The sequence below is a fragment of the Rhinatrema bivittatum genome, chromosome 9 (assembly GCF_901001135.1).
Source record: "Rhinatrema bivittatum chromosome 9, aRhiBiv1.1, whole genome shotgun sequence".
NCBI classification, from domain to species: Eukaryota; Metazoa; Chordata; class Amphibia; order Gymnophiona; family Rhinatrematidae; genus Rhinatrema; species Rhinatrema bivittatum.
The window spans coordinates 212,059-238,421 of record NC_042623.1 but is presented as its reverse complement, the minus strand read 5'-3'; the positions used below and the strand labels follow the sequence as shown (position 1 = coordinate 238,421).

The following is a 26,363-nucleotide window of genomic DNA, read 5'->3' as shown; positions in this document are numbered from 1 at the left end:
TGCTCATAGCTTTCCAGCTTTCTTCGTTCAGGTTACTGCTGTTCCTGGACTCCTTTTGTGACCTCTTTAGTTGAGTTTTGTTATCCACATTTCTCTTTGCATTTGTGCAAGGGAAGATATTAGTGCCTCTGATGACAGTCATCCATCACTGTGAGCTTTTTTCTTTGGTTTCTGATCTGGAATTTCTGTATGCATTGGGTTTTTTCTCTCTTTTCCAACAACACTTCAATCTTTTTCTCAAGGACTTCTTCAGAATTTAATACAGAGAAGGCTTTTTGTACTTGTTGCACTTGATACAGTGTGTGTCTCCAGAACACAGGTCTAATTCTACCAGAGCCCACTGTAATACTTTGTAAGTTCCTTAATGCCCTGTGTGAGTGGGGGGGGGGGGGGGGGGGTAGAGTTGTGGGCTGCACAGCTTTCAATAATGGGTGTCTGTGGGTTACAGGTCTTATCCTACCTGAGCCCACAGTAAATCTCTTTATCCTTGAGTTTTGGTTATTCAGTGGTAAGGGGAAATTATTTCCTGAATAATGTACAGTGGCCGAGACTCTCTTTATTGAAGCTAATTCAGCTTTAACTTTATCCAGCTCCTTTTCCAAGGTAGAGAGTTTTGAACAAAAGGGGCAAGCCTTAAGTTTCCATAAGATTAACCTCAATATAAAGGCTCCACAGCAGTTGCATTGGATAGTACTCATTTAGGTAAATTATTTGATTGGTACACCTAAGGAATAATCAATTTACTAATTTATCTTGTTGCCAATTATGAAGTTAGGCTGACTACATTAGAAAAACAAACCTAGGGGTGGGAGGGAGTTAAACAGTTTACAGCTAGGTCAAGCTGGGTAGGGCAGGACACTTTCTGGAAGTTTACTTGTCCTTTAGCTAGTAAATGATCCCACAGTACTTATATACCAATATGAAAAAGATTATAATGACAGCTATACAATAAGAGAGATACTGGGAATTTTTTTTTGTGGGGTTTTTTGAATCTTACAGCAAACCAATAACAAGAAACCAAACAGATTAATAGACAATATTAGAATAGAAAGGGATTTGAAATCACAGAGCAGTATTTCTACACAAGTAGCTTATCTGCACTTATTTATTTTATTTATTTTAGTTTTTTCTATACCGACATTCGTGAGAGAATCACATCATGCCGGTTTACAATAAACAGGGGGAGTGATAAAAGTTACAGTGAACGAAATAAATAACATGTGCTGAACGAAAACAATTACAGTTACAATAAAACAGGGAAAAGTACAACTAGGAGCAGAGAAAAGTGATAGTAAATTTAACAGAATGTATTAACCGAAATTTGACGGTTAATACATTCTGTTAATACATTCTTGAACAGTTGGCTCCTCTCCTGGGCTGTGCACAGTCTGTATTATTTCTGCAGGCTCACAAGTTAGCTACCTCTACTCACTTAGTGAGCCACACCCAATCTGGCTTTTCCTGGACTCTTCTGGAACTGGTCCTCTAGCTAGTAAATGTAAATGATCCCACAGCACTTATATCCCAATATGAAACAGTTTACAGCTAGGTCAAGCTGGGTAGGGCAGGACACTTTCTGGAAGTTTACTTGTCCTTTAGCTAGTAAATGACAGCTATACAGTAAGAGAGATACTGGGAATTTATTTTTTTTGTGGGGTTTTTTGAATCTTACAGCAAACCAATAACAAGAAACCAAACAGATTAATAGACAATATTAGAATAGAAAGGGATTTGAAATCACAGAGCAATATTTCTACACAGAAGAGTGGGAACATAGAAGACGCTGGTAACTACAGACCGGTTAGCCTCACTTCGGTGTTGGGAAAAGTAATGGAGTCACTGTTGAAAGAGAGAATAGTGAACTATCTACAGTCAGGAGAATTGCTGGACCAAAGGCAGCATGGATTCACCATTGGAAGATCCTGTCAGACAAATCTGATTGACTTTTTTGACTGGGTAACCAAGGAATTGGATAGAGGAAGAGCACTCGATGTCATCTACTTGGATTTCAGTCAAGCTTTTGACACGGTCCCGCACAGGAGACTGGTGAAAAAAATGAGAAGCTTAGGAGTGAGTGCCGAGGTGGTGGCCTGGATTGCAAACTGGTTGACGGACAGAAAACAATGTGTGATGGTAAATGGAACTCTCTCTGAAGACAGAGCGGTTTTAAGCGGTGTACCGCAAGGATCGGTGTTGGGACCGGTCCTTTTCAATATCTTTGTGAGAGACATCGCGAAAGGGATAGAAGGTAAGGTTTGTCTTTTTGCGGATGACACAAAGATCTGCAACAGAGTGGACACGCCGGAAGGAGTGGAGAGAATGAGATGGGATTTAAGGAAGCTGGAAGAGTGGTCGAAGATATGGCAGCTGAAATTCAATGCCAAGAAGTGCAGAGTCATGCATATGGGGAGTGGAAATCCGAATGAACTGTATTCGATGGGGGGAGAAAGGCCGATATGCACGGAGCGGGAGAGAGACCTTGGGGTGATGGTGTCTAATGATCTGAAGTCGGCGAAACAATGTGACAAGGTGATAGCTAAAGCCAGAAGAATGCTGGGCTGCATAGAGAGAGGAATATCGAGTAAGAAAAGGGAAGTGATTATCCCCTTGTACAGGTCCTTGGTGAGGCCTCACCTGGAGTACTGTGTTCAGTTCTGGAGACCGTATCTCCAAAGAGACAGAGACAAGATGGAGGCGGTCCAGAGAAGGGCGACCAAAAAGGTGGAAGGTCTTCATCGAATGACTTATGAGGAGAGATTGAAGAATCTAAATATGTACACCCTGGAGGAAAGGAGGAGCAGAGGTGATATGATACAGACTTTCAGATACTTGAAAGGTTTTAATGATCCAAAGACAACGACAAACCTTTTCCGTAGGAAAAAAATCAGCAGAACCAGGGGTCACGATTTGAAACTCCAGGGAGGAAGACTCAGAACCAATGTCAGGAAGTATTTCTTCACGGAGAGGGTGGTGGATGCCTGGAATGACCTTCCGGAGGAAGTGGTGAAGACCAGAACTGTGAAGGACTTCAAAGGGGCGTGGGATAAATACTGTGGATCCATAAAGTCAAGAGGACGTCAATGAAGAGTGGGTGGCTCGCCAGAATGACGGCTACTGCCTGGAAATAATACCCTTAATTCAATAAACATACACACGGTTACTGCGACTCCAACATCGCTCTAAGCTTCAACGGCAAGAGGAAATGTGGAAAAAAGGATTTGCACTCATAAAGCGGGGAGTAGCTGGCTTGTTACGGCGGTTACTACCCCAAACCAAATAAGCCTGATACTTCACTTTCAATGCATATCCAGCATAGCTCTCTGCTTCAACGGCAGGGGAGAAGAAAACAACCAATAAGGGCTGAATAACAGTCTGGGTAAAACAAATAAGCATGGGTGTAGCTTGCTTATTGCGGCGGTTACTACGCCTAACTAATCAAGCTTGATATTTCACTTGGATGCAGCTCCATCACTGCTCTCTACATTAATGGTGGGGGTGGAAGGGAAATAGAACCAAAGGTTACTAAGAGCCAAGAGAAATAGATAACTATGAGAAAAAAGAAGTGTGAAGCTTGCTGGGCAGACTGGATGGTCCGTTTGGTCTTCTATGTCATTTCTATGTTTATGTTTCATTTCTATGTTTATGTCGTCATTTCTATGTTTATGTTTCATTTCTATGTTTATGTTTCATTTCTATGTTTCTATGGGATAAAAGTGAAAGGGGGTACACTCAGGAGTGTAATCCAAAAAAATATTTCTTTACAAAGAAGGTAATGAATGCCATGGAACCTCCCTGTGGAGTTGGGGAAACAAGGACAGGAAACAAGGGAATTAAAAAAAAGTTAGGGATGAACACAGAATCTCGAGGGAATGGTAAGGCTTGTAAAGATGAATAACTGGAGGGACAGACTAGTTAGGTCATATGGTCTTTTTCTGCCATCCAGTCTTGTCAAGTTTCCATGTTTCTAAGTTAAATCTTCTTAAAATATAAATAGAATTTTTAGGGGGGATGGGGCCAGCAGTTTCCTCCTGCTTCTTCGGGCTTCCAATTCAATCAAAACCAAGGTTATGATCTGAAACCAAGGTTATTATCTGGCACCAGGAACCTTCATTCACAGGTGCCTGGGGATTTCCCTCTCAATTCACCTTAACTTGGTCATTACAATGATAGTTCCTTGGATGAGAGCCTTGTCCTGGGGTTCCTTTTGGAATCTTGCAATCAAGGGCTCTAAATCTGCTCACTAAGTGTCAAATCCATGACGGAAGAGTCTCCAGGGGCTGTGAATGCTGACTCTGGCATCTCCAGCCTCAGCTGTTCCAGAATGTAGAATATCTGACCTGAGAATTTAACTCAGACTCACACATTAGGCCAGCCCCCAAATGAACATATGATAGCATAAATTACGGGAAGTGAAGATTTATAGTATGAAGTTGGCTGCAATATTTATTTTTTAATAATTTATTCTTTGAGCTTTTAAAACCATAACATAATACAAAAAAAAAAGCAAGTCAGGAAAAACAAAGAAAATGTACTAAATCTAATCATCTCACTTGATCAAGTCCACAGTACTAAGGGGACCGCTGATATAGCAAATGTTGCTTACCTGTAACAGATGTTCTCACAGGATGGCAGGATGTTAGTCCTCACACATCGGCAACATCATCAGGATGGAGCCCAATCAAGGAAAACTTCTGTCAAAGTTTCCAGAACTTTGACTGGCCCCTACTGAGCATGCCCAGCATGGCACTAACCTTGCAGCCAGCAGGGGTCCCCCTTCAGGCAGTGCCGAAAAATAAAATAATGAAACGTTACAAACCCAACACCGCAGGGAGGCGGACGAGATTCGTGAGGACTAACATCCTGCTGTCCTGTGAGAACACCTGTTACAGGTAAGCAACATTTGCTTTCTCGCAGGACAAGCAGGATGGTAGTCCTCACATATGGGTGAGTACCGAGCTGAGGATGTCCGAATATGCACCAAATGTACCCAGGCGTGCAACAGGCACAACAACTGGGGTGGAATTTTGAACAGGGCATCCTGAACCCCACCGGGCAGGCGGAAGGGTGTTGGTACGTCACGTCGTAAAGAGGTTACGAAGGGCAGACTGGCCGAAGATGGAATCTTGTCTTCCGGCTTTGTCCAAGCAATAGTGGGCTGCAAAGGTATGGAGAGAACTCCAGGTGGCAGCCCTGCAAATGTCAGGAAGCGGCACTGATTGTAGGTATGCTACTGAAGTCGCCATGGCCCTCACAGAGTGTGCTTTAACACGATCTTGAAATGGAATGCCCACTTGCTGATAGCAGAAGGATATGCAGTCCGCAAACCAGGAGGAGAGAGTCTGCTTACCCACAGGCTTCCCCAATTTGTTAGGGTGAAAAGAGAAGAACAATTGAGTGCTTTCCCTGTGGGCAGCTGTACGGTCTAGGTAGAATGCTAGAGCCCGTTTACAGTCAAGTGTATGCAGAGCCTGTTCTCCTGGATTGGCATGGGGCCTGGGAAAAAAGGTAGGTAGTATGATGGATTGATTGAGATGAAAATCCGAAACTACCTTAGGTAAGAATTTCGGGTGAGTGCGGAGTACTGTCCGATCCTGCAGAAGTTTAGTGTAAGGCGGATAGGTAACTAGAGCCTGCAATTCATGAACTCTGCGAGCTGAAGTGATTGCCAAAAGGAAAATCACTTTACACATGAGATATCGAAGTTCACAAGAGTGAAGAGGCTCGAATGGTGGTTTCATGAGCCGAACCAGAACCAGATTAAGGTCCCAAGAAGGGGCCGGAGGATGTAGCGGAGGCTTGATGTGAAGCAAGCCCTTCAAAAAACGTGTTACAAGGGGTTGTACTGATATAGGGACATCCCCGACACCTTTATGGAAAGCGGCTACCACACTGACATGCATTCTGATGGAAGAAGTCTTAAGACCTGACTCTGACAGATGCCAGAGATAATCCAGAAACTTCGGGATTGGACAGGAAAAGGGCTCAAGGGACTGAGAAGAGCACCATGATGTGAACCTTTTCCATTTGTAAGAGTAAGCTTTTCTCGTGGAAGGCTTCCGTGAAGCAATCAAGACACAGAAAACTGGTTCAGAAAGGTTAAGTGGCTGAAGGATTAATCTTATAACATCCATGCCATCAGGGACAAGGCTTGAAGATTGGGATGGCATAGGCACCCATCGTTTTGAGTGATCAGATGCGGGTCCTTTCCCAAGGGAATGTGCCTGCGGATGGAGAGATCCTGAAGTATTGGAAACCACACTTGGCGTGGCCAGTGAGGTGCTATCAGGATCATGGTTCCCTTGTCCTGACGTAACTTCACGAGAGTCTTCGAGAGAAGAGGAAGTGGAGGGAATGCGTAAAGCAGATCGGTTGCCCATGAGAGGGAGAAAGCGTCTCTGGGTTGAGAGAGTTTGCTGCGAATCAGAGAGCAGAAGTTCTCCACTTTGCGGTTTTGTGGGGACGCAAAGAGGTCTATCCAAGGATATCCCCATCGTTGGAAGATGGAGTTCGCTACTGAGGGGTTCAGAGACCACTCGTGCGGTTGAAAGACTCAACTCAGCTTGTCTGCCAGCACATTGTCCACTCCCAGCAACCAGGTGGCCCTGAGGTACATCAAATGGGAGAAAGCTTCCTCCCAAATCTGCGCAGCTTCCTGACACAGAAGGAAGGAGCCCGTGCCTCCCTGCTTGTTGATGGACCACATGGCCACCTGGTTGTCTGTCTGAATCAGGATGACTTGATTTGAGAGGTGATCCTGAAATGCCCTGAGAGCATATCTGACTGCTCGAAGTTCCAGGAAATTTATTTGGTGTTTGACTTCCTCTGGAGACCAAGATCCTTGTGTCTGCAGATCAGCCACGTGGGCTCCCCAACCGAGGTTGGAAGCGTCGGTAGTGAGAGTGTTTTGAGGGTCTGGTGCCTGGAAGGGCAAGCCCTGGAGGAGATTGATCTGATATTTCCACCAGGCGAGAGATAGACTGAGTGAGTCGGTGACGTGGACAATGGTAGACAGGGGCTGAATGGATTGAGTCCATTGAGACCTCAGAGTCCAGTGCATGAGTCTCATGGCCAAGCGGGCCATTGGTGTGACATGGACTGAGGACGCCATGTGTCCCAGGACGACGAGAAATTGGCGTGCGGTCGCGGAGTGCTGAGACTGCAGCTGGTGAGCAAGAGACGCAAGAGTCAGTGCTCGTTGTCGAGGCAGGAAAGCCTTTGCCTGTAAGGTATCCAAGTCTGCCCCAATGAATGACAAGGTTTGAGATGGGACTAAGTAGGATTTGTCATAATTGACGAGAAATCCTAATGAAATTAGAGTGTGTAAGGTTAGATTGAGGGACGACAGAGCAGCTTGCTGAGTGGGAGCCCTGATTAACCAATCGTCCAGGTAGGGGTAGACGTGAACACCTTGGGTTCTGAGGAAGGCTGCGATGACTACGAAGCATTTTGTAAAGACTCGTGGCGCAGACGCTAGGCCGAATGGAAGCACTCTATATTGATAATGCTTAGGGCCTACTAGAACCCTCAGGTATTTGCAATGAGCTGGAGTTATCGCAATATGAGTGTATGCGTCCTGGAGGTCCAGAAAGCAGAGCCAGTCTCCACTTTGTAGAAGAGGTAGAAGCGAGCCCAAGGTGACCATCTTGAACTTTTCTCGTTGGAGGTACTTGTTGAGGGCACATAGGTCCAGGACAAGACGGCTGCCTCCCGATTTTTTGGGGATTAGAAAGTACCAGGAACAGAACCCTAGGCCGTGCTGAGAGTATGGTACGGGTTCCATTGCTTTGGGCTGGAGAAGAATGGAGTGATCGGATGTTCTCCACATCGGTAGAGGTGGGGAGTCCAGTGGCACAGAGAGAAAGTTCAGATGGTAACCCTGAGCAATTATTGCCAATACCCATTTGTCGGAGGTGATTGAGTGCCATATGTTGTGGAAGTGGCACAATCGTCCTCCCACTGGTATGTGAGGCAGAGGAATCTGGCTGCTGCTCTCTAGATGAAAGTCAAAAACCTGAAGCAGGTCCTGGTTGAGGAGCTGCTTGTGGCTTTTGTTTACGTGTTTGACGAGACTGCGGTTTTTGATAAGGTCTCGTGGCACGGGATCTGGTTGGTGGCGGGTAAGACTTCTTCGGGCGAAGAAGGACTTTTTAGAATCCTTTCTGAAGGGCTGTTTTGAAGAGAAGTCAGAAGGCATCAGAGAGAGCTGTCTTAGGGTCTCATGATGGTCCTTTAGTTCGGCCACCGTCCATTGAATCTGTTCGCCAAACAGATTATCTCCGACACAAGGCAGGTCGGATAACCTGTCTTGTACTTCCGGACGAAGGTCAGAAGACTTGAGCCAGGCCCACCGTCTCTCTGAAATAGCAGCTGCAGATACTCTAGTAGAAGTATCAAAGATGTCATAAAATGTTCTGATCTCATGTATGCCTGCCTCAAAACCCTTGTTTACCAGGGTTTGTAGTTGTTCTTCAAATTGCTGAGGCAGGGAGTCCGAGAAGTCCTGTATCTGCTTAAAAATGACCCTGTTATTTTGGGTTATATAAAGCTGATAGGCAGCAATTCGGGAGATGAGCATTGACCCTTGGAAGATTCGGCGACCAATGGTATCTAGGAACTTCTGTTCCTTGCCAAGGGGAACAGAAGAGTGAGGCTTTGACCTCTTCGCTCTCTTCTGTGCAGACTCTACCATGACAGAGTGGTGATCCAATTGTGATTTCTGAAAACCTGGAGCTGACTGCACCAAATAGGTAGTGTCAGATTTCCTGTGTACTGGAGCAATGGAGCCAGGATGTTCCCAGTTCTTCTTAAGGAGATCCAGAAGGACCTGATGGATGGGAATAGAGGTGATTACCTTGGGAGCATCCAGGAATTGGAGCAACTCCATCATCTGGTGCCTATCACCTTGTTCAGTCTGTAATTGGAAGGGAACCAATTCAGACATTTCCTTCACAAAGTTTATAAAGGAGAGGTCCTCTGGAGGAGAACACTTCCTAACTTTCAATGGGTGAAGGTGGTGAATGTAAATCATCGGTGTCTGTCGAGGAATCATCAGCCCAGGAATCATAAGGATCAGCACGTGTCCCTCTAGGAACTAGAGGGGGACAGGGTGGTGGAATACCCGAAGGTCCCAGTCTAGGTTGCAAAGGAATCGGAGGAATTATCGGAGGCACCGATGACGGCATCGAAGGCACCGGTGCAGGCATCAAGGGCATCGATGGATGGCTCGGTGGCGCTGTTGGACGTATCGGCGACGAGGGACATATCGGCATCGATGGCTGAGGCAGAACTCCCGATGGAGGGATGCGGAAAGGTGTTTCTCCTCCCGATGACACTGTAAGTGGGGAGGGCACCGGAGCCATCAGAGACCCGGGATCCATCGGTGGAAAAGCGGCCAAAAGAGCTTCCATCCTAGAGAGCAGCGGTGCCAGCGCTGCCGGAATCAGGTTGATGATCGGTTCCGCAAGCGGTGCCGGAGGAACCTGAAGTCGTTGCATCGCCTTGTCGATGGCCTCCTGAACCATCCGGTCCAGTTCTTCTGGGAGACCTGGAGCAAGCAGCCCCGGCTCCAGAACAGAAGAGGCATAGCCGGAGGGACCACCGTTAAAAGCGGAGTCGCGGCTCCCGATCCCCTGTCGGGTGAGGGTTGCCTCGGTGATCCGGTCGCAGAAACGGTCGGTGCCTTTTCTGGACGGGGTTTCTTCAACAGCGGCTCGGATGATGGCGAGGTCCTTATTTCGCTCCCTCGATGGTCCGAGACTTATGGTGTCGATGGCAATGTTTGTCCCCGCGATCCCCTCTGTCCTGAGGGGCAGTAGAGGGTATTGATGGCCGAGAAGTCGTCGATGTCGGGCGGTCACCGGCTGGTGGTCAATGCTGGCGCGAAGTTGACTGTACCGGCTCTGCAATGGATGGAGTCGGGGTTTGAGCACGGAAGAGAAGTTCCATCTTCTCCATTCTGGCCTTGCGACCCTTTGGTGTCATTAGGGCACATTTGGTGCAAGTCAAGATATCATGCTAGCGTCCTAGACACATTACACAGACTTTATGGGGGTCTGTGATAGACATGGTGCAGGAACAGACCGGGCACCGATGGAACCCCGAAGCCATGGCCATGGAAAAAATCGAGCCACGGTACGGTCGACGGCCAGTAGGCCGCGAGGGCCAAACTCGATGGTAATTGACGGAAAACGGGTAAAAACTTAGCGGAGTACTGCGGTCTGAAAAAAGTTAGAGATGGGGTTCCTGTGGGGCAAATTAACTTTTAATGATTCCGTGAGGAAAATTCCTGTCAGAATCTCTTCAGAGCTCCTTTACCGCGAGGCTACTGCTGCGCGGAAAAAAGAAGTCTGAAGGGGGATCCCTGCTGGCTGCAGGGTTAGTGCCATGCTGGGCATGCCCAGAAGGGGCCAGTCAAAGTTCTGGAAACTTTGACAGACGTTTTCCGTGATTGGACTCCATCCTGATGTCACCCATATGTGAGAACTACCATCCTGCTTGTCCTGTGAGAAAAATAAACATACAAAGAAAAAGAAAAACAGCCTATTTAGATCAATTAACCCTCCCAACACACTTAACCCCCAAAGGATGCCATGCCCATTTATCCGCTATAAAATTTTACAAATGCATAGGTTCCACAAAGGTGAACTTGTTCCCCTGATAACCTACATTTACAAGATAACTTGGGAAAAAAAAGTTGCTCCCAATTGCAAGAGCTGAGGTTTCAACAGAGTAATTTCCTCTTTAGCTGAATCTCCTTAGACATACACTTTGTCCACAAAACAATGATGCTTTATACTTAAAGTATTGTCTAAAGAAAATCTCACTATTCAAAGCAAAAGAAACAATTAATGTACATCTAGAACATAAGAACATAAGAAATTGCCATGCTGGGACAGACCAAGGGTCCATCAAGCCCAGCATCCTGTTTCCAACAGAGGCCAAAAACCAGGCCACAAGAACCTGGCAATTACCCAAACACTAAGAAGAAGAAATGACTTCATTACACGTTAGGCTGCAATATTTAAACTAAAATGTTACACACAAAAATAAATGAAAGAATGCCTTCCTGCTTTAATTCAAAGGAACAATCGGTTACTCTTCTGTGGCAAAAGGTCATAATGCATCCTGAAGAAAGGTTGGAAAACTTTCAAATTATGCAATCAGAACAAATAAGCTACCATGCCAGCATTACAGGTTAGCAATACACTAACAATAAGATATAGGAGAGTTATATACCTGTAATAGGTGTTCAGAGAACAGCAGGATGTTAGCCTTCACACATGGGTGAAATCATCAGATAAAGCCCCGTTGCGGTAAACACGTCAAAGTTTCTAGAACTTTGACTAGGCCCCCTGAGCATGCCCTATACCATGTGTCCATGTGGGATCCCTCTTCAGTCTCGTTAACACAGAATTACGATTAAAATGAAAAAATAGGAGAAACCTAACTCTGCGGGGTGGTAGGTGGGCTTCGTGAGGACTAACATCTGGGTGTCCTTGGAGAACACCTGTTACAGGTAAGCAATTCTGCTTTCTCAGATAACAAGTAAAATGGTACTCCTCACACTCTGGTGAATCCCTAGCTACCTACTCTTGCGTCAGCCATTCACATCTCATTACTGTCTGGATAGGAATGTGTGGAGAGAACGCCATTTCGCAGGCTTGCAGATCTCCATGGGAACTGCTCGTAAGTGGGCCACCAATGCTACAGTGTCTCTGACAGAATAAGCCTTGATATGACCCCCCCAAGATTCAGTCCCACCTGGACATAACAGAAGGAGATGCAATCTGCTAGCTAATTGGATATTGTCTGTTTGGCAATGGCAACGCCAACCTATTCTTATCAAAAGAAACAAGAAGTTGGGTGGACTCTATGTTAGAAGGCTAAAGCTTGCTTGCAGTCCAAACTGTGCAGTGCTTGTTCACCTTGGTGCAAATGGGGCCTGGGAAAAAATATTGGCAGGACAATTAACTGGTTAAAATGGAAATCTGTCACCACCTTAGACAGGAACTTAGGGTGTGTACACAAGACCACCCTGTCATGATAAAACAGTGTAAGGTGGATAAGCTATTAAGGCCTGAAGTTGCTGACCCTAGGTGCTAAAGCGAACGCCACCAAAAATATGACCTTCCAGGATCAGGTACTTCAAAGTCACAGGTGCGCAGTGGCTCAAAAGGAGCACAGCTGATCTAACACCACATTGAGGTCCTAACACAGAGCGGGAGGCCTTAGGGGAGGCTTCAATTGAAGCAGGAACTGCATGAAACATACAACTATAGGCTATATAGAGATGGGTGAACCATCTGTGAGGGAGTTGGTTAGACCATTAGATAACCGAGGGGTTAAAGGCGCTCTTAGGGAAGATAAGGCAATTACAGAAAGACTAAATGAATTCTTTGCTTCCATATTCACTAATGAAGATGTTGGGGAGATACCAGTTCCAGAGATGGTTTTCAGGAGTGATGAGTCAGATGAACTGAACGAAGATAACTTTTGCTTATCGGAACATGGCCATGTCGGGAGGCAAGAACAAAAAAAGCTAAGTAGATCGGGAACACATCAATGATATTTAATAAATGGTGAAAAAGACACGTACAGTGTCGGATGTTTAAATGCATTTGTATTGGACAGCCAACCAGCTGATTGAGAAGTAATGGTGAACAAAGACGCGGAAGAAGTCTGAGGTTTAAATGCATTTGACCCAGTCATATGAAACGCTGTTGCCATATCTATAATGTTGAAAGAAACACCAGGCGCTGTTTCAGAGGAGCATCCCACTACCATTGGGCACTTAAAGAAAACTACATCTTGAGAGAAAAAGACACCAAAAAAAATTGAAAAAATGAACTGAGATGTGAAAAAGAGAAAAAACAGCTATGTGAAGACCCGCCCCCCCCCCCCCCCCCCCCCCCAACGTCATGATGACCAGCCAGCGGTGACCCGATTAATGGCGCTATTCCACCAGGCGCTGTTTCAGAGGGGCATCCCACTACCATCGGGCACTTAAAGAAAACTACATCTTGAGAGAAAAAGACCCAAAAAATTGAAAAAATGAACTGAGATGTGAAAAAGAGAAAATCAGCGATGTGAAGACCCAACACCGCCCCCCCCCCCCCCCGACGTCATGACGACCAGCCAGCGGCGACCCGATTAACGGCGCTATTCCACCAGGCGCTGTTTCAGAGGGGCATCCCACTACCATCGGGCACTTAAAGAAAACTACATCTTGAGAGAAAAAGACCCAAAAAATTGAAAAAATGAACTGAGATGTGAAAAAGAGAAAATCAGCGATGTGAAGACCCGCCCCCCCCCCCCCCGACGTCATGACGACCAGCCAGCGGCGACCCGATTAACGGCGCTATTACACCAGGCGTTGCGCGACAAAGGGGTTTTCCCCTTTGTGCTCCCCTTCGTGCTAACCTTTGTGCTCCTTCTAATATAATTGTATTTATGTTTTTCTTAATAATTTAACTTTTATTAATGTTGTTTAGCTTTTTGCTTCGTTTAAAATTATTTCATTATTGACGTTTAAATGTATTAGACTAAGGAATTTTACTTCCTGCTTATTCTGTTTCATTGTAAACCGGTTTGATATGCATTCTATGCAGGAAAATCTGTATAAAAAAACCCTAAAAATAAAATAAATAAATAATAAGCAACAAGTCATGAAGTTGATAGAAATGAAATGTGGTCGCTATATTTATAACGCTGAAGGTTGCTGAGTGTGAATATACTTTTTAATTGGAGTGTCCAAAATTTGAAGCGACACGTTATGAATTTTATTTGAAATGAAAAGCAGCCGCTACATTTATAATGAAGGATTATTGAGCAGGAATTGGTCATCAAACAAGAACGATATAAGAGCGATATATTTCAAAGTTGAGGATACAATTATAACAAGGATTGAGACTTTGATTGAAGCAACAGCAGCGTTTTGATGAATCATTGATGGAGTCTGAATACTCAAGTTGAACCAGATAGGCTAAGCCACACAACATTCACAAAGCGAATCATTTTTAGATGAAAAGATTTGTGTTCACATGGAATAAGTCACGTTTAAAAAAATATATATAATAAAAACAAATCACAGGTAGGAGGGAGGTTGGTTCATGATTACTATTAAAAATACACTGCATACAAGGCCATGGTGGCATGTTGCAGTTGATGTATGAAACCTTCCTCTCCCTACTTTAAATATTTTTGTGAAACGGTGGTAGAAAAAAATAATTTTTGTAATTGGTGGGGAATATAGAGTTGTGTAAAAACAATATCCAAGCAACTGAACTGCAAGGAAAGGGGGGTAGAGAAGAAACATTATGGACCGTCCTAAAATAGATGATGGTACATCCATTTTTACTGGAGTGATTTGCAGGCCTCAGACTCAAACGGAAGAACGAGACAGAGATCTGGTGGAAGACATCCAAAAGGTGGAAATGAAGGGAGAAGTGTTGATTGTTGGAGATTTTAAACTGCTGGACGTAGATTGGAGAATCCCTTCTGCGGAATCTACCAGACGTACAGAGATAGTGGATGCCCTGCAAGGGGTTCTGTTTAAACAAATGGTAACGGAATCCATGAGGGAGGGAGTTATACTCAACTTAGTGCTCACTAACGGGGGATATCATCTCTAATATCCAGGTGAGTGCCCACCTCAGCACCAGTGATCATAAAATGGTTTGGCTCGATATCGCAAATTTGATACAGAGAAGTCACACGAAGACCCAAGTTTTGCATATTAAAAATAAGGATTTTGTCAAAATGGGGATGTACATGGAGGTAGAACTAGAAGACTGGGAAAAAAACGAGAGAGATGGAACAACTGTGGGCCAAATTAAAAGGAGCAATTACAAAGGCAACAAAAGTAACAAAAATAAGAAACCAATTTGATAAAATAAAAGCAAAAAGAACAGCATTCAAGAAATATAAAGGATTCCAAAAAGAGGAACACAGGAGGACTATCTGGTGAAACTGAGGAAGGAGAAGAAAGAAATCAAGAAAGTAAAATGTCAGGCGGAAGAAAGGATTGCCAAAGAGGCAAAGCGAGGTGACAAAATATTCTTTAATTATATCAGAGAAAGGTGCAAAGTAATATAGTGAAAATGAAAGGTGACAAAGATCAATGGGTGGAGAGAGACAAAGAAATGGCTGAAATAAACAAATATTTCAGTTTGGTGTTCACTAAAGAAGACCCTGGAGAAGAACCGTAGCTAATTAACAAGACTGTGGATGGGGGAGGCGTAGGCGAAACTCCATTTACAGCAGAGAATGTATGGAAGAGCTAGAAAAACTGAAATTGGACAAGGCCATGGGGCCGAATGAGGTACATCCCTGGATACTGAGGTAGCTCAGAGATGTGCTGACAGGTCCGCTGAAGGACCTGTTCAATAGATCCCTGGAAACGGGAGTGGTGCCGCAAGACTGGAGAAGAGCGGTGGTGGTCCCGCTTCACAAGAGTGGGAGCAGAGAGGAGCATGGAAGCTACAGGCCGGTTAGCCTCACCTCAGTGGTGGGAAAATTAACAGAGACTCTGCTGAAGGAAAGGATAGATAACTAACTCAATCCAGTGGGTTGCTTGACCCAAGGCAGCATGGATTCACCAGGGGAAGTTCCTGTCAGACAAATCAGATTGATTTTTTTTTTTGATTGGGTGACTAGAGAATTGGATCAGGGAAGAGCACTCAATGTGATTAACTTGTATTTTAGAAAAGCTTTTGATACAGTCCCACATAGAAGACTTGTGAACAAAATGAGAAGCTTGGGAATGGGGCCAAGGTAGTAGTGTGGACTGCAAACTGGTTGACTGACAGGAGACAGAGTGTAATGGTAAACTAAACCTATTCTGAAGAGAGAACAGTGTTAAGTGAATGCCACAGGGATCAGCTTTGGGACCGCTTCTGTTTAATATCTTTGTAAATGATATTGTGGAAGGGATAGAAGATAAAATTTGTCTATTTGCAGAAGTTAGCAAGTAGCACATTTAAGACTAATCGGAGAAAATTCTTTTTCACTCAACGCACAATAAATCTCTGGAATTTGTTGCCAGAGGATGTGGTTAGTGTAGCTGGGTTCAAAAAAGGTTTGGATAAGTTCTTGGAAGAGAAGTCCATTAACTGCTATTAATCAAGTTTACTTAGGGAATAGTCACTGCTATTAATTGCATCAGTAGCATGGGATCTTCTAGGTGTTTGGGTAATTGCCAGGTTCTTGTGGCCTGGTTTGGCCTCTGTTGGAAACAGGATGCTGGGCTTGATGGACCCTTGGTCTGACCCAGCATGGCAATTTCTTATGTTCTTATGATACTAAGATCTGAAACAGAGTGAACTCATCTGAAGGAGTAGAGAATAAAAAGTGATTTAAGAAAACCTGAAGAGTGGTCAAAGATTTGGCAGCTGGTATTCAGTGCCAAGAAGTACAGAGTCATTCATCTGGGCTGCAGCAATCCAAAAGAGCTTTATGTGATGGGTGGTGAAAGAATGCGCATGTACTGTGAGAGGGACCTTGGTGTGCTAGTGTCTGATGATCTGAAGATGGTAAAGCAAAGTGACAAGACAATAGCTAAAGCCAGAAGAATGCTGGGCTGCATAGAGAGAAATAACCGGTAAGAAAAGAGGTGATAATGCCCTTGTACAGGTCCTTGGTGAGGCCCCACCTGGAGTACTGGGTTCAATACTGGTGCCTGTATCTCAAAAAGGATGACAGGATAGAGGCAGTCCAAAGAAGAGCAACCAAAACGGTGAGAGGTCAGATTTGGAAAACTTATGAGAAGAGGCTGAAAGTTTTGAATATGTACACCTGGAAGAAAGGAGGTGCAGGGGAGATAGATACAGACTTTCAGATATCTGAACAGTTTTAATGATGCACAATAGTCAAACCTTTTCCATTGGAAAGAAATCAATAGAACTAGGGGTCATGAAATGAAACTCCAGGGAGGATGACTCAGAACCAATGTCAGGAAATATTTCTTCATGGAGAAGGTGGTGAATGCCTGGAATGCCCTTCTGGAAGAGGTGGTGAAGAAGAAAACAGTCAAGGAATTCAAAGGGGCATGGGATAAACACTGTGGAACCCAAAAGAATGGAGTTTGGAAATTTAAAAAAAAAAAAAAAGTGCATAGGGTAACTGGTGAAAACTTGCTGGTGTTGCAGTTGCTACCCTTAACAATTAAGCCTGATGCTGTTGATGCATCTCCATCATTGCTCTCTGCTTCAATGGCAGTGAGAAAAGGGGAATTGGTCTCAGCCAGCAACAAGGGCCCCGACTTTTATGATTTGTGGAACAAATAAACATGGGGGTAACTAGCTGATGCAGTGCTTACTACCCTTAATCACTAAGTCCGATACTTTTGATGCAACTCCAACATTGCTGTCTGCTTTCATGGCAACAGTTAATGGAAACTGGATTTTAAAAGCATCCAAGGGATCTGACTTTTACGGTCTGGTAAACAGATAAGCATGGTGGTAACCCGCACAATGCAGCAGATACTGGCATAAGCTCGCTGGGCAGACTGTGTGGATCATTTGGTCCTTCTTTGCCATCACTTCTATGTTTACATTGTCTTTTCCTGTTATGTGCAAGGCTGAGATCATCTGGAGATAAACGTCTGCCCATTCCATAATTTGATCTATTTCCTGCGACACTTGTTGGCTCTTTGTTCCTCCCTCCCGACTGATGTAAGCCACAGTCATTGCACTGTCTGACAATATCCAGACAGATTGGCCCTGCAGCCTGTCACTGAACTGCAAAGATGTCAACTGGACCGCCCAGGCTTCCAGCCGATTAATGTTCCAGACTTCTGCGTTCCAGCGCCTTTGCACCATCAGCTCCTGACAGTGAGCTCCCCAACCAAGGAGGCTCGCATCTGTTGTCAGTACTAGCCAGTCTGGTGATGCTAGGGAAACTTCCCTCCTGAGATGATCCACCTGCAGCCACCACTGCAGTTGGGAGGAGACCTCATTCGGCAGGTGGAGCCGAATCGAATAGTCCTGAGACTGTGGATTTCACTGAGACAGCAGGAAGCACTAAAGAGGACGTATATGCGCCCTCACTCGTGGCACCACTTCCAGGGTTGCCGCCATTAAGCCAAGTATTTGCAGGTAGGATTATACGGTCAGATGCAGAGTGTTCATCAGACGAAGCTGTGATAGCAACTTCTGAATTCAAGCTTCCTGCAGGAAAATCTTGCCCTGCTTCATGTCAAACAGAACCCAAGGTATTCCAATGATTGAGCAGGCTGAAAACTGCTCTTGGCTAGGTTCACCACCTAGCCGAGCTCCTGCAACAGAGAAATCACCTAGCAAGTCATCAGGCAGTTCTCTTCCAGCGACTTGCAATCAGCCAGTCGCTCAAATACAGATGTATTAAGATCTCATCCTCTCTCAACTCTGCCGCATCTACTACCATTACCTTGGAAAAGATCCTGGGAGCAGTGGCCAGACCAAAGGGCATCGCTCGAAACTGAAAATGGCATCTCAGAACTGCGAACTGCAGAAAACAATGTTCTAGTCAGATGGGACTATGAAGATACGCCTCGGACAGGTTCAGAGGGGTCAGAAATTCCCCTGACTGCATGACCATTACCACGGAGCATAAGGGTTGCATGCAAAAATGCTTCATTCGCAGACACCTTTGAGGTCCAGGATGGGACAAAAGGAGCCCTCCTTCTTGGGCACAATTAAATAAATGGAATCTTGCCCCGTATTTTCCTGAGACATGGGCACTGGAACCAGAGCCTTCAGACTGAGAAGCCTTGCCAATGTTCCCTCCACTGCCTGCTTCTGCAGGGTGTGGCAGGGAGACTCAATGAACATATCCTGAGGAACACTGTGAAACTCCATCGCATATCCTTCTTGTATCACCTCCAGGACCCACTGATCCGATGTAATTCCAACCCACCTCTGATAAAAGAGAAAGAGGCACCCCCAATCTCCTTTTCCTGGGGATGGGTTGGCAAACCTTCATTGGGAAGCTCAGGAGGCTCCACTACCCAAGCCTGCACCCCTCCCCCTTCTGGATTGTCAGGAATGAAAGGACTGAGACCTATAGAAGGATCAAGTCCTCTGAAAGGTCACTCCTTTATTGGGTCAAAAAGGTTTGGATCCTCTAGCACAATCTCTCATGGTAAAGGAGTGCAGTGTCTGCTTCTTATCCTCCGGAAAATGAGGAACAAGTAATTTGTCCCATTTACTAGCCAGCTTCTCCAACTCACTCCCAAATAAAAGTGAGCCTTTAAAGGGCAATTTGGTGAGGTTAGGCTTGAAGGTCGCATCATCTGCCAAAGTTCTCAGCATTAACTGAGGCCTGGCCATTACTACCGAAGCCACCCCTCTGGCAGAAGTGCGGACCAAATCACAGCCCGCATCTGCCAAGAAGGCAGCAGGTGGAGAGGGATCCAAGACGGCACCTGTAGAGCTGTTGGCGTGAGTACAGCTTTGCTTTTCTCTAACTTCTAAATTTGTTTGTCTATTGAGATGCCGCATTCAGCCCGGAAAAGACAGGTGAAGGAACGATCTTACCCCGCAGTTCCTCTGGAGCCCCCACCTTCTGGCCCAATGGATGCCCATGTCCAATGGGTGGCTAAGTCAGACGACTCATCCTTTGATAAAGAGGCAGAAATGGTTTTAGCTGCCCCCTCTCCGAACTCTTCAACATCGCTGTCTCCAATTGATAAGAGATCTTCCGGCGAACACAGCAGCCATCAGAGACCGCAGCTTCCTGTCGGCTGGGGCTTCTGCAGAGTACACCCATACTGAAGCGGGGGGTCAGGAGACGTTGCAGCTCTTGAAGCTGCTGCTGGTGGCGGTCCCGTAGGGGGCTTGACCGGTCTCCCTGCTGGAGAGTTTGTGACACGAGAGGAACACCTCCAAACCAGAACTCCTGCACCACAGAGAGATTGAAGTACTGATCTGGTAAGACCTCAAAATATCACCTTAGAGAACATTTGGGACGCTATAACTAATTTGGGATCTTCCATTTCTCATCAGTTGGATAAATCAAAGGATAAATTTGGTCAAAAATAAAGTTTCTAATTTGGAACAATCTAAAATCAAAATTCAGGAAGATATAGGGATTTACAGCAAGGTTCCCAACATGTCACCAATGTTCAACAATATTGGATTAAGGAAAACTCTTCTTTACAATTTAAAATTGAAAACCTAGAGAATATAACCCAAAGTAGAAACTTGCGTTTCATAAATTTTCCTAAATTCTCTCAGGTGGGAGCCAAAGATATGTTCAAGAAATATCTGGTTGAACACTTTAAAATCCCTGAGGAGGCTGTTCCTCCTACCTCTAAGATTTTGATAGTTTCTGTTATTTAGCCTGATATTTAATTACTAATTGCTGCTCTGTGTACTCTCTTTCGGCCTCCTCTTTCTATTGTTCCCCCCCTTCCCCCAGCTCCCTGTTTTATGTATTTTCCACCTTTGGTTCAATTGTGAAGCGGTATGATGTACCCTCTAATGCCGGTATAAAAACGTTTTTAAATAAATACATTTTCTATCTACCTCCATTTAGAAGACAGGAACAGGACAAGGAACAAGGCTTAGACATTTTATCTCCTAACTTGGACATTTCCACCTTATTAGAAATGTCTGATACAGCTTTAGTCCAACCTATGATGGTTACTTTTGTTTTTGAATCAGACCAGGAATGGGTATTGCGTCTCTTCTTTAAGTATCGATTGCAGCCATTTCTCCAACTGAAAGTTAGAGTTTAACCCGATGTTTCTCGTCAGACAGAAGAAATTACGTCAGTTTCTCTTGAAGCCTCCAAGAGTATTACAGTTTGGAACGACATTTACCTTGAAATTTCCATGCACATGCTTAGTCAGATAAACAGGTTTAAGTTATATATTTTTTGTTCCATCTCAACTTTCTAATTTCCTAAGTGATAAATTACTGCTCAAATCTAGAGGTATTGAGGTTGTTCCCCCTGACTCTCCTTTAGTAGGATGACATCCGTCATTAATATATATCCCGCAGATATGATCTGCTCTACTATTCTACTAGTTATGTTCCTATGTCTTGTAATATTATGATTTTATTTTCTTTTTCCTTTATTCTATCTGTTGGATCCCAAATAGTAGACTAGTTATAATGCTTAATTATTCTACTTATTTTTTATATACTTTTTGTACTATGCTACTTTGCTTTCTCAAGAGTGTATGTCTTGAAATCTCTTTGATAATGAATAAACAGAGAATTAAAAAAGGCAACAGCTGGTTCCATAATTGCCCTGGAGTTCACCACAGAGTCATCGACCTCCTTGGAGAGAAGCAAATAAGAGCGAGCCACCAAGAAACAACAAGAAGCGATCTATAAGATCATTGCCACTGCTTCAAATGCTTGCTTAAGGATAGTCTCAATTCTTCTATCATGACCATCCTTCAAGGTCACTCCTCCTTCCATGGAAATAGTGGGCCACTTGGAGACTGCACACACAAGTGCATCCACTTTTGGGAAAACGTCAAGACTCTTACCACTGGATCCAAGGGATACAGGTCTTCCAAAAACAGACCCCCCCTTTGAAACTAGCCTCTGTGGCACCCCACTCAAGATCAATCAATTCTTGAATAGTCTCCATCACAGAGAGGAAAAAAAGGCTTTACGCAAGGAAACCAAAATGGGATTTCTCTTTGGCTCAAGACATGGAATCTGTCCCAGGAACCTTGAGCATTTTCAAGGGCTGGGAAATCAGAGCTGCTAATTCATCTCTATGGAAGAACTGTAATCCTGGAGTAATCTCACCATCCTCAAGAGTCAGGATCGGCATCATCATTCGTGCCATCTAGATCTCTATCGGGCAGTCCCGCTGCCAATCTAAGAGTACTCTCACTTGCAACTCTGCCCTGGAAGCATTAGACAGGGCTGATGACTGCGCCTTCAGAAAAGATTGCAATCCCTGGAAAAATTCTACCCACAAAAAGGTAGAAGTATCCAGAACAGGAGATACTTGAGGCATACTCACTGAGCTACCTTTCCCTGCTGAAGAACCAATTAGGGGAGTTCCAAAATCAGGGGCCAAATCTGAAACATCTTTACCCAGGACTACATCTGGCTGGGAAGAACCAGGCTTAGTGAAATCAGGGGAAGATAATTCTCCCTAAGCCTCCAAACAGTGCTGACAGAAGTCAGCAGGCACTTCTGGCTGAGATGCCCAAATATGACAGGCAGTACAAAGAAAAAGGCGCTTAGGTTTCTTAGATATAGGCACCATTGGGACAGCAGTGCACTGATTGGCGACTGGAGGCATGCGTCTAGCTTTTTTTTTTTTTTTTTTTTTTTAAAGAATTCCAAAAATTCTAGGCGTCTACCTTCGGCGTCCAAACTTAGGCACTGTAAAAACTTAAAGAGCATAGCAACGCTCAACTTGCAAGCACATGTAAGTGGATGGCCACTAAGGTGCCGCTTAACTTGGATGCACAAACTACTACGTCCGCCTAAACATCTAAAAACTGGATGCTCAACCTGGACACATAGCTAGATGCACACACTGAACTGACAATCCTGTAGAGAACATCCTAAAGAAAGTGCGCAAAACACCGTTGAAGCCTACCAAGCAGCATGCAGCGAAAAAGCCTCAGAACAGGGCCTAGCCTACAGAGGTTGCTCAACCCGCCAGGCGGCCCACGTCCCTCGACCTCCCACAGAGCGAGACAAGCTTTGGAACAGCGCACCGAGCATGGAAACCAGGGGAAGGAGGAAGCCTTACACCAAAAAACCCTCATAAGAACATAACATACTGGAAATATAGTTGTGATGGAGAAGGTACAGAGAAGGGCAACCAAAATGATAAAGGGGATGGAACAGCTTCCCTATGAGGAAAGGCTGAAGAGGTTAGGGCTGTTCAGCTTGAAGAGACGGCTGAGGGGGGATATGATAGAGGTCTTTAAGACCATGAGAGGTCTTGAACGAGTAGATGTGACTCGGGGGCATTCCATGAAGTTAGCAAGTAGCACATTTAAGACTAATCGGAGAAAATTCTTTTTCACTCAACGCACAATAAAGCTCTGGAATTTGTTGCCAGAGGATGTGGTTAGTGCAGTTAGTGTAACTGGGTTCAAAAAAGGTTTGGATAAGTTCTTGGAGGAGAAGTCCATTAACGGCTATTAATCAAGTTTACTTAGGGAATAGCCACTGCTATTAATTGCATCAGTAACATGGGATCTTCTCAGTGTTTGGATAATTGCCAGGTTCTTGTGGCCTGGTTTGGCCTCTGTTGGAAAAAGGATACTGGGCTTGAGGGACCTTTGGCCTGACCCAGCATGGCAATTTCTTATGTCAGACCAGGGGTCCCTCAAGCCCAGCATCCTGTTTCCAACAGTGGCCAATCCAGGCCATAAGAACCTGGCAAGTACCCAAAAACTAAGTCTATTCCATGTTACTGTTGCTAGTAATAGCAGTGGCTATTTTCTAAGTCAACTTAATTAATAGCAGGTAATGGACTTCTCCTCCAAGAACTTATCCAATCCTTTTTTAAACACAGCTATACTAACTGCACTAACCACATCCTCTGGCAACAAATTCCAGAGTTTAATTGTGCGTTGAGTGAAAAAGAACTTTCTCCGATTAGTTTTAAATGTGCCACAAGCTAACTTCATGAAGTGCCCCCTAGTCTATTATCTGAAAGAGTAAATAACCGATTCACATCTACCCGTTCTAGACCTCTCATGATTTTAAACACCTCCTCTGTCTCTGTATTTTTTTTTTTTTTTAACTTACCTGAGCTCAGCCTTACCTGCTTGAGTAGAGACAGTCTAAGGCTGTGGGGGAGAAGGTATATAGACAATATATCAATACATAACCTGTGTATGTGTAGTATTTTATAAATTTTTATTTTAACAATATCAAAAATAATTTATAAAATTGTTTCTAATATGACATCATACACAATATATAATTCCTATAAAATCATCCACTCTTACCATTCATACTCTTTATAAAGACATTTTACACAACAAATTTCACATATTACAAATTACAAACAATATTAAAATACAATACTTGATCATTCCCCCAAAACTTTTATTTCTTATTTCTTCTTATTTATCCACGGTAGTGTAATCTTTCCAATTCACTTTCTTCAATTTATCGATTAAATTTTTCTGTTAAATTATTCTTCCCATTAAATTCTTCTTCCCGACAAGAGACTCCTGTTTCACCACATGGTTTCATCAGGAGATGTAACATTCTTTACATCAGATTACTTCACACTGAACTGCCACTAATCTCAAGGGGTCACTTATTTCAAATATTCACATCTATAAAATAATTAATCAAAAACACAAATTTCCTTCACAATATTATCTCTAAAGAATTTTTTATATAATCATTCTTATTTCTCATGTAAATATATTCTCTGGTCACAAAATGTCACACAACCAAATATTAACCCCAGACACAAACTTCTTACTTGTGTTTGATGTCATATTAGAAACAATTTTTCTAAATTATTTTTGATATTGTTAAAATAAAAATTGATAAAATACTACACATACATAGGTTATGTATTGATATATTGTCTATTGATAGAATTACCTGTGTTTAGAACCCTTGATGTATGTATATTTGACCTTCGCAGGGAGAGGGTATATGCAATCACCATCATGCTCTGCTTCCTGCACTCACTGCCTTTCAGCTGTTTAACAGCTAAGTCCACACCGACTGAAAAACTAACTACTAGACCAAGGAACTCTTCTGAAGGACAATGGAAATCACCTCAGGAATTCTCAGCTGGGGAAGGAACCTTTTGGTATCACTGCAGGAAAGTGGGGCGCATTTATTTTCCTTATTTCTCCTTTTTCAAACTGAAGCAATCCCCAGTAGTGTTCTTATGTTCTTATGCACGTCCACCATCTGCTGGAGACTGAGAATACTGGCAAGCTGATGTCACTGCAGGGGTATATATACTGTGACATCAGTTTGTTCCGTCTCCATCTGCTGGTAGTGGTGCATAACCCACTTGTTCTGGATTCATCTGACTGGACGCTAAGAAAAACATCTTGAACAGAATACATGTCCATGCTTGTGCTCAGAGAAAAAATGACTGAGGAGGTTCACCAGGCAACTCCCACACATGCTCAATAAGCTTTAATAGCTAGGAGAGACGAGTCTGTTCGGTGCAACCGGATATCACCCATGTCAAGGCTATTTTAGCCTGCTTATCACCAGAAATAAATATATGGATGGCTTTTGGGTTACAACAATTTGGCAGAAATATTCTACATTTTTTTTTCCTGCATATTTCACATCCATAAGTTTCATAAAACTTTCTACTTGCCATTTCTTCATCTTCAGCCAGAACCAAATCATAGTCACTCAATGCAACACAAAAGATTATCGCTGTAACTCCCTCAAAACAGTGAATCCATTTCTTTCGCTCAGATCTCTGTCCTCCCACATCAAACATTCTGCAAAAGGAAAAACATGATGGTAGACTTTTCAGTATGCATCAGATTGTGAATTTTGTTTACCATCAACTTCTGTTTTATTAAGCACTACAACATTTAGGAAATGTGGGCACTACTGTTCAGGAAGCATAATTAAAACAGTAAAGTGGAAATGTATTCACTTGTTCCATCCCAGTTCCAACTCCTGCAATGGATTTTCCACCAGGCTGAGCACTTTAGTAATTCAGTATCTGAAATATACATTTCAATAGCATTATCATCATATATTGGTTTACATATTATACAGACCAAAACGTAATGGATAAGCAAGCTGCATACTCAACACAACTGTAAGAAGGTATTCACTGACCAAGGCATATTTTATGGTAAAAGCTTTATATAGCAATCACTATTGCATAAGAAGGATTGTGTCTAGCAGTAAATCAATAAAAAAAAAAGTATAGCAAAGGGGAGACCACGTGACCTGATGAGCAGGTAGGCTGCAGCCTGACCGTGCTCCCGGCTCCCCTGCCGAAAATCACTGTTTTTATGCGCTTGACTTTTGAATCGTGGCAGCTTCAGCTGATTTGGGGACTCTGCAAACCACGATAGACATTTTCTTTCCCAGCAGAGAAGTCGGAATGGCGGCCAAGCCGCAAAGAAAAGAAAAAATCTCCAGTCGGCAACCCGAAAACAAAATGGCTGCCGGCCCGCCGAGCCCCGGCTCCTCTAGTGAAAAGCCAGACTTAGTTGGGGAAGTCACCCAAGCGGTAGTGCTGGCCCTAGAACCTCGTTTTTCAGAGCTGTCTAATAAAATCACGGCAGGGAATACAACACTGCAGGAAATTAAAAATCAAGTGGTTGACACACAACAGAGAATTGCAGATGTGGAAAATGAAACACAAACTCTGCAAAAACAAGTCCTCACCCTGGAAACTAAAGTCGAGGATTTGGAAAACCGCTCCCGAAGGAACAACAT

The 26,363-nt window shown here is 44.0% G+C and overlaps 1 protein-coding gene across 1 annotated transcript in view; it reads right to left on the bottom strand.

The window, feature by feature from the left end:
* LOC115098648 (guanine nucleotide-binding protein G(i) subunit alpha-1) overlaps positions 1 to 26,363 on the bottom strand; it is a 235,577-nt gene that overhangs the window by 47,078 nt on the left and 162,136 nt on the right. The window contains exon 7 of the mRNA XM_029615409.1: positions 25,276 to 25,405. Within this exon, the coding sequence (XP_029471269.1) occupies positions 25,276 to 25,405 (130 nt within the window). The remainder of the gene's footprint in view (positions 1 to 25,275; positions 25,406 to 26,363) is intronic.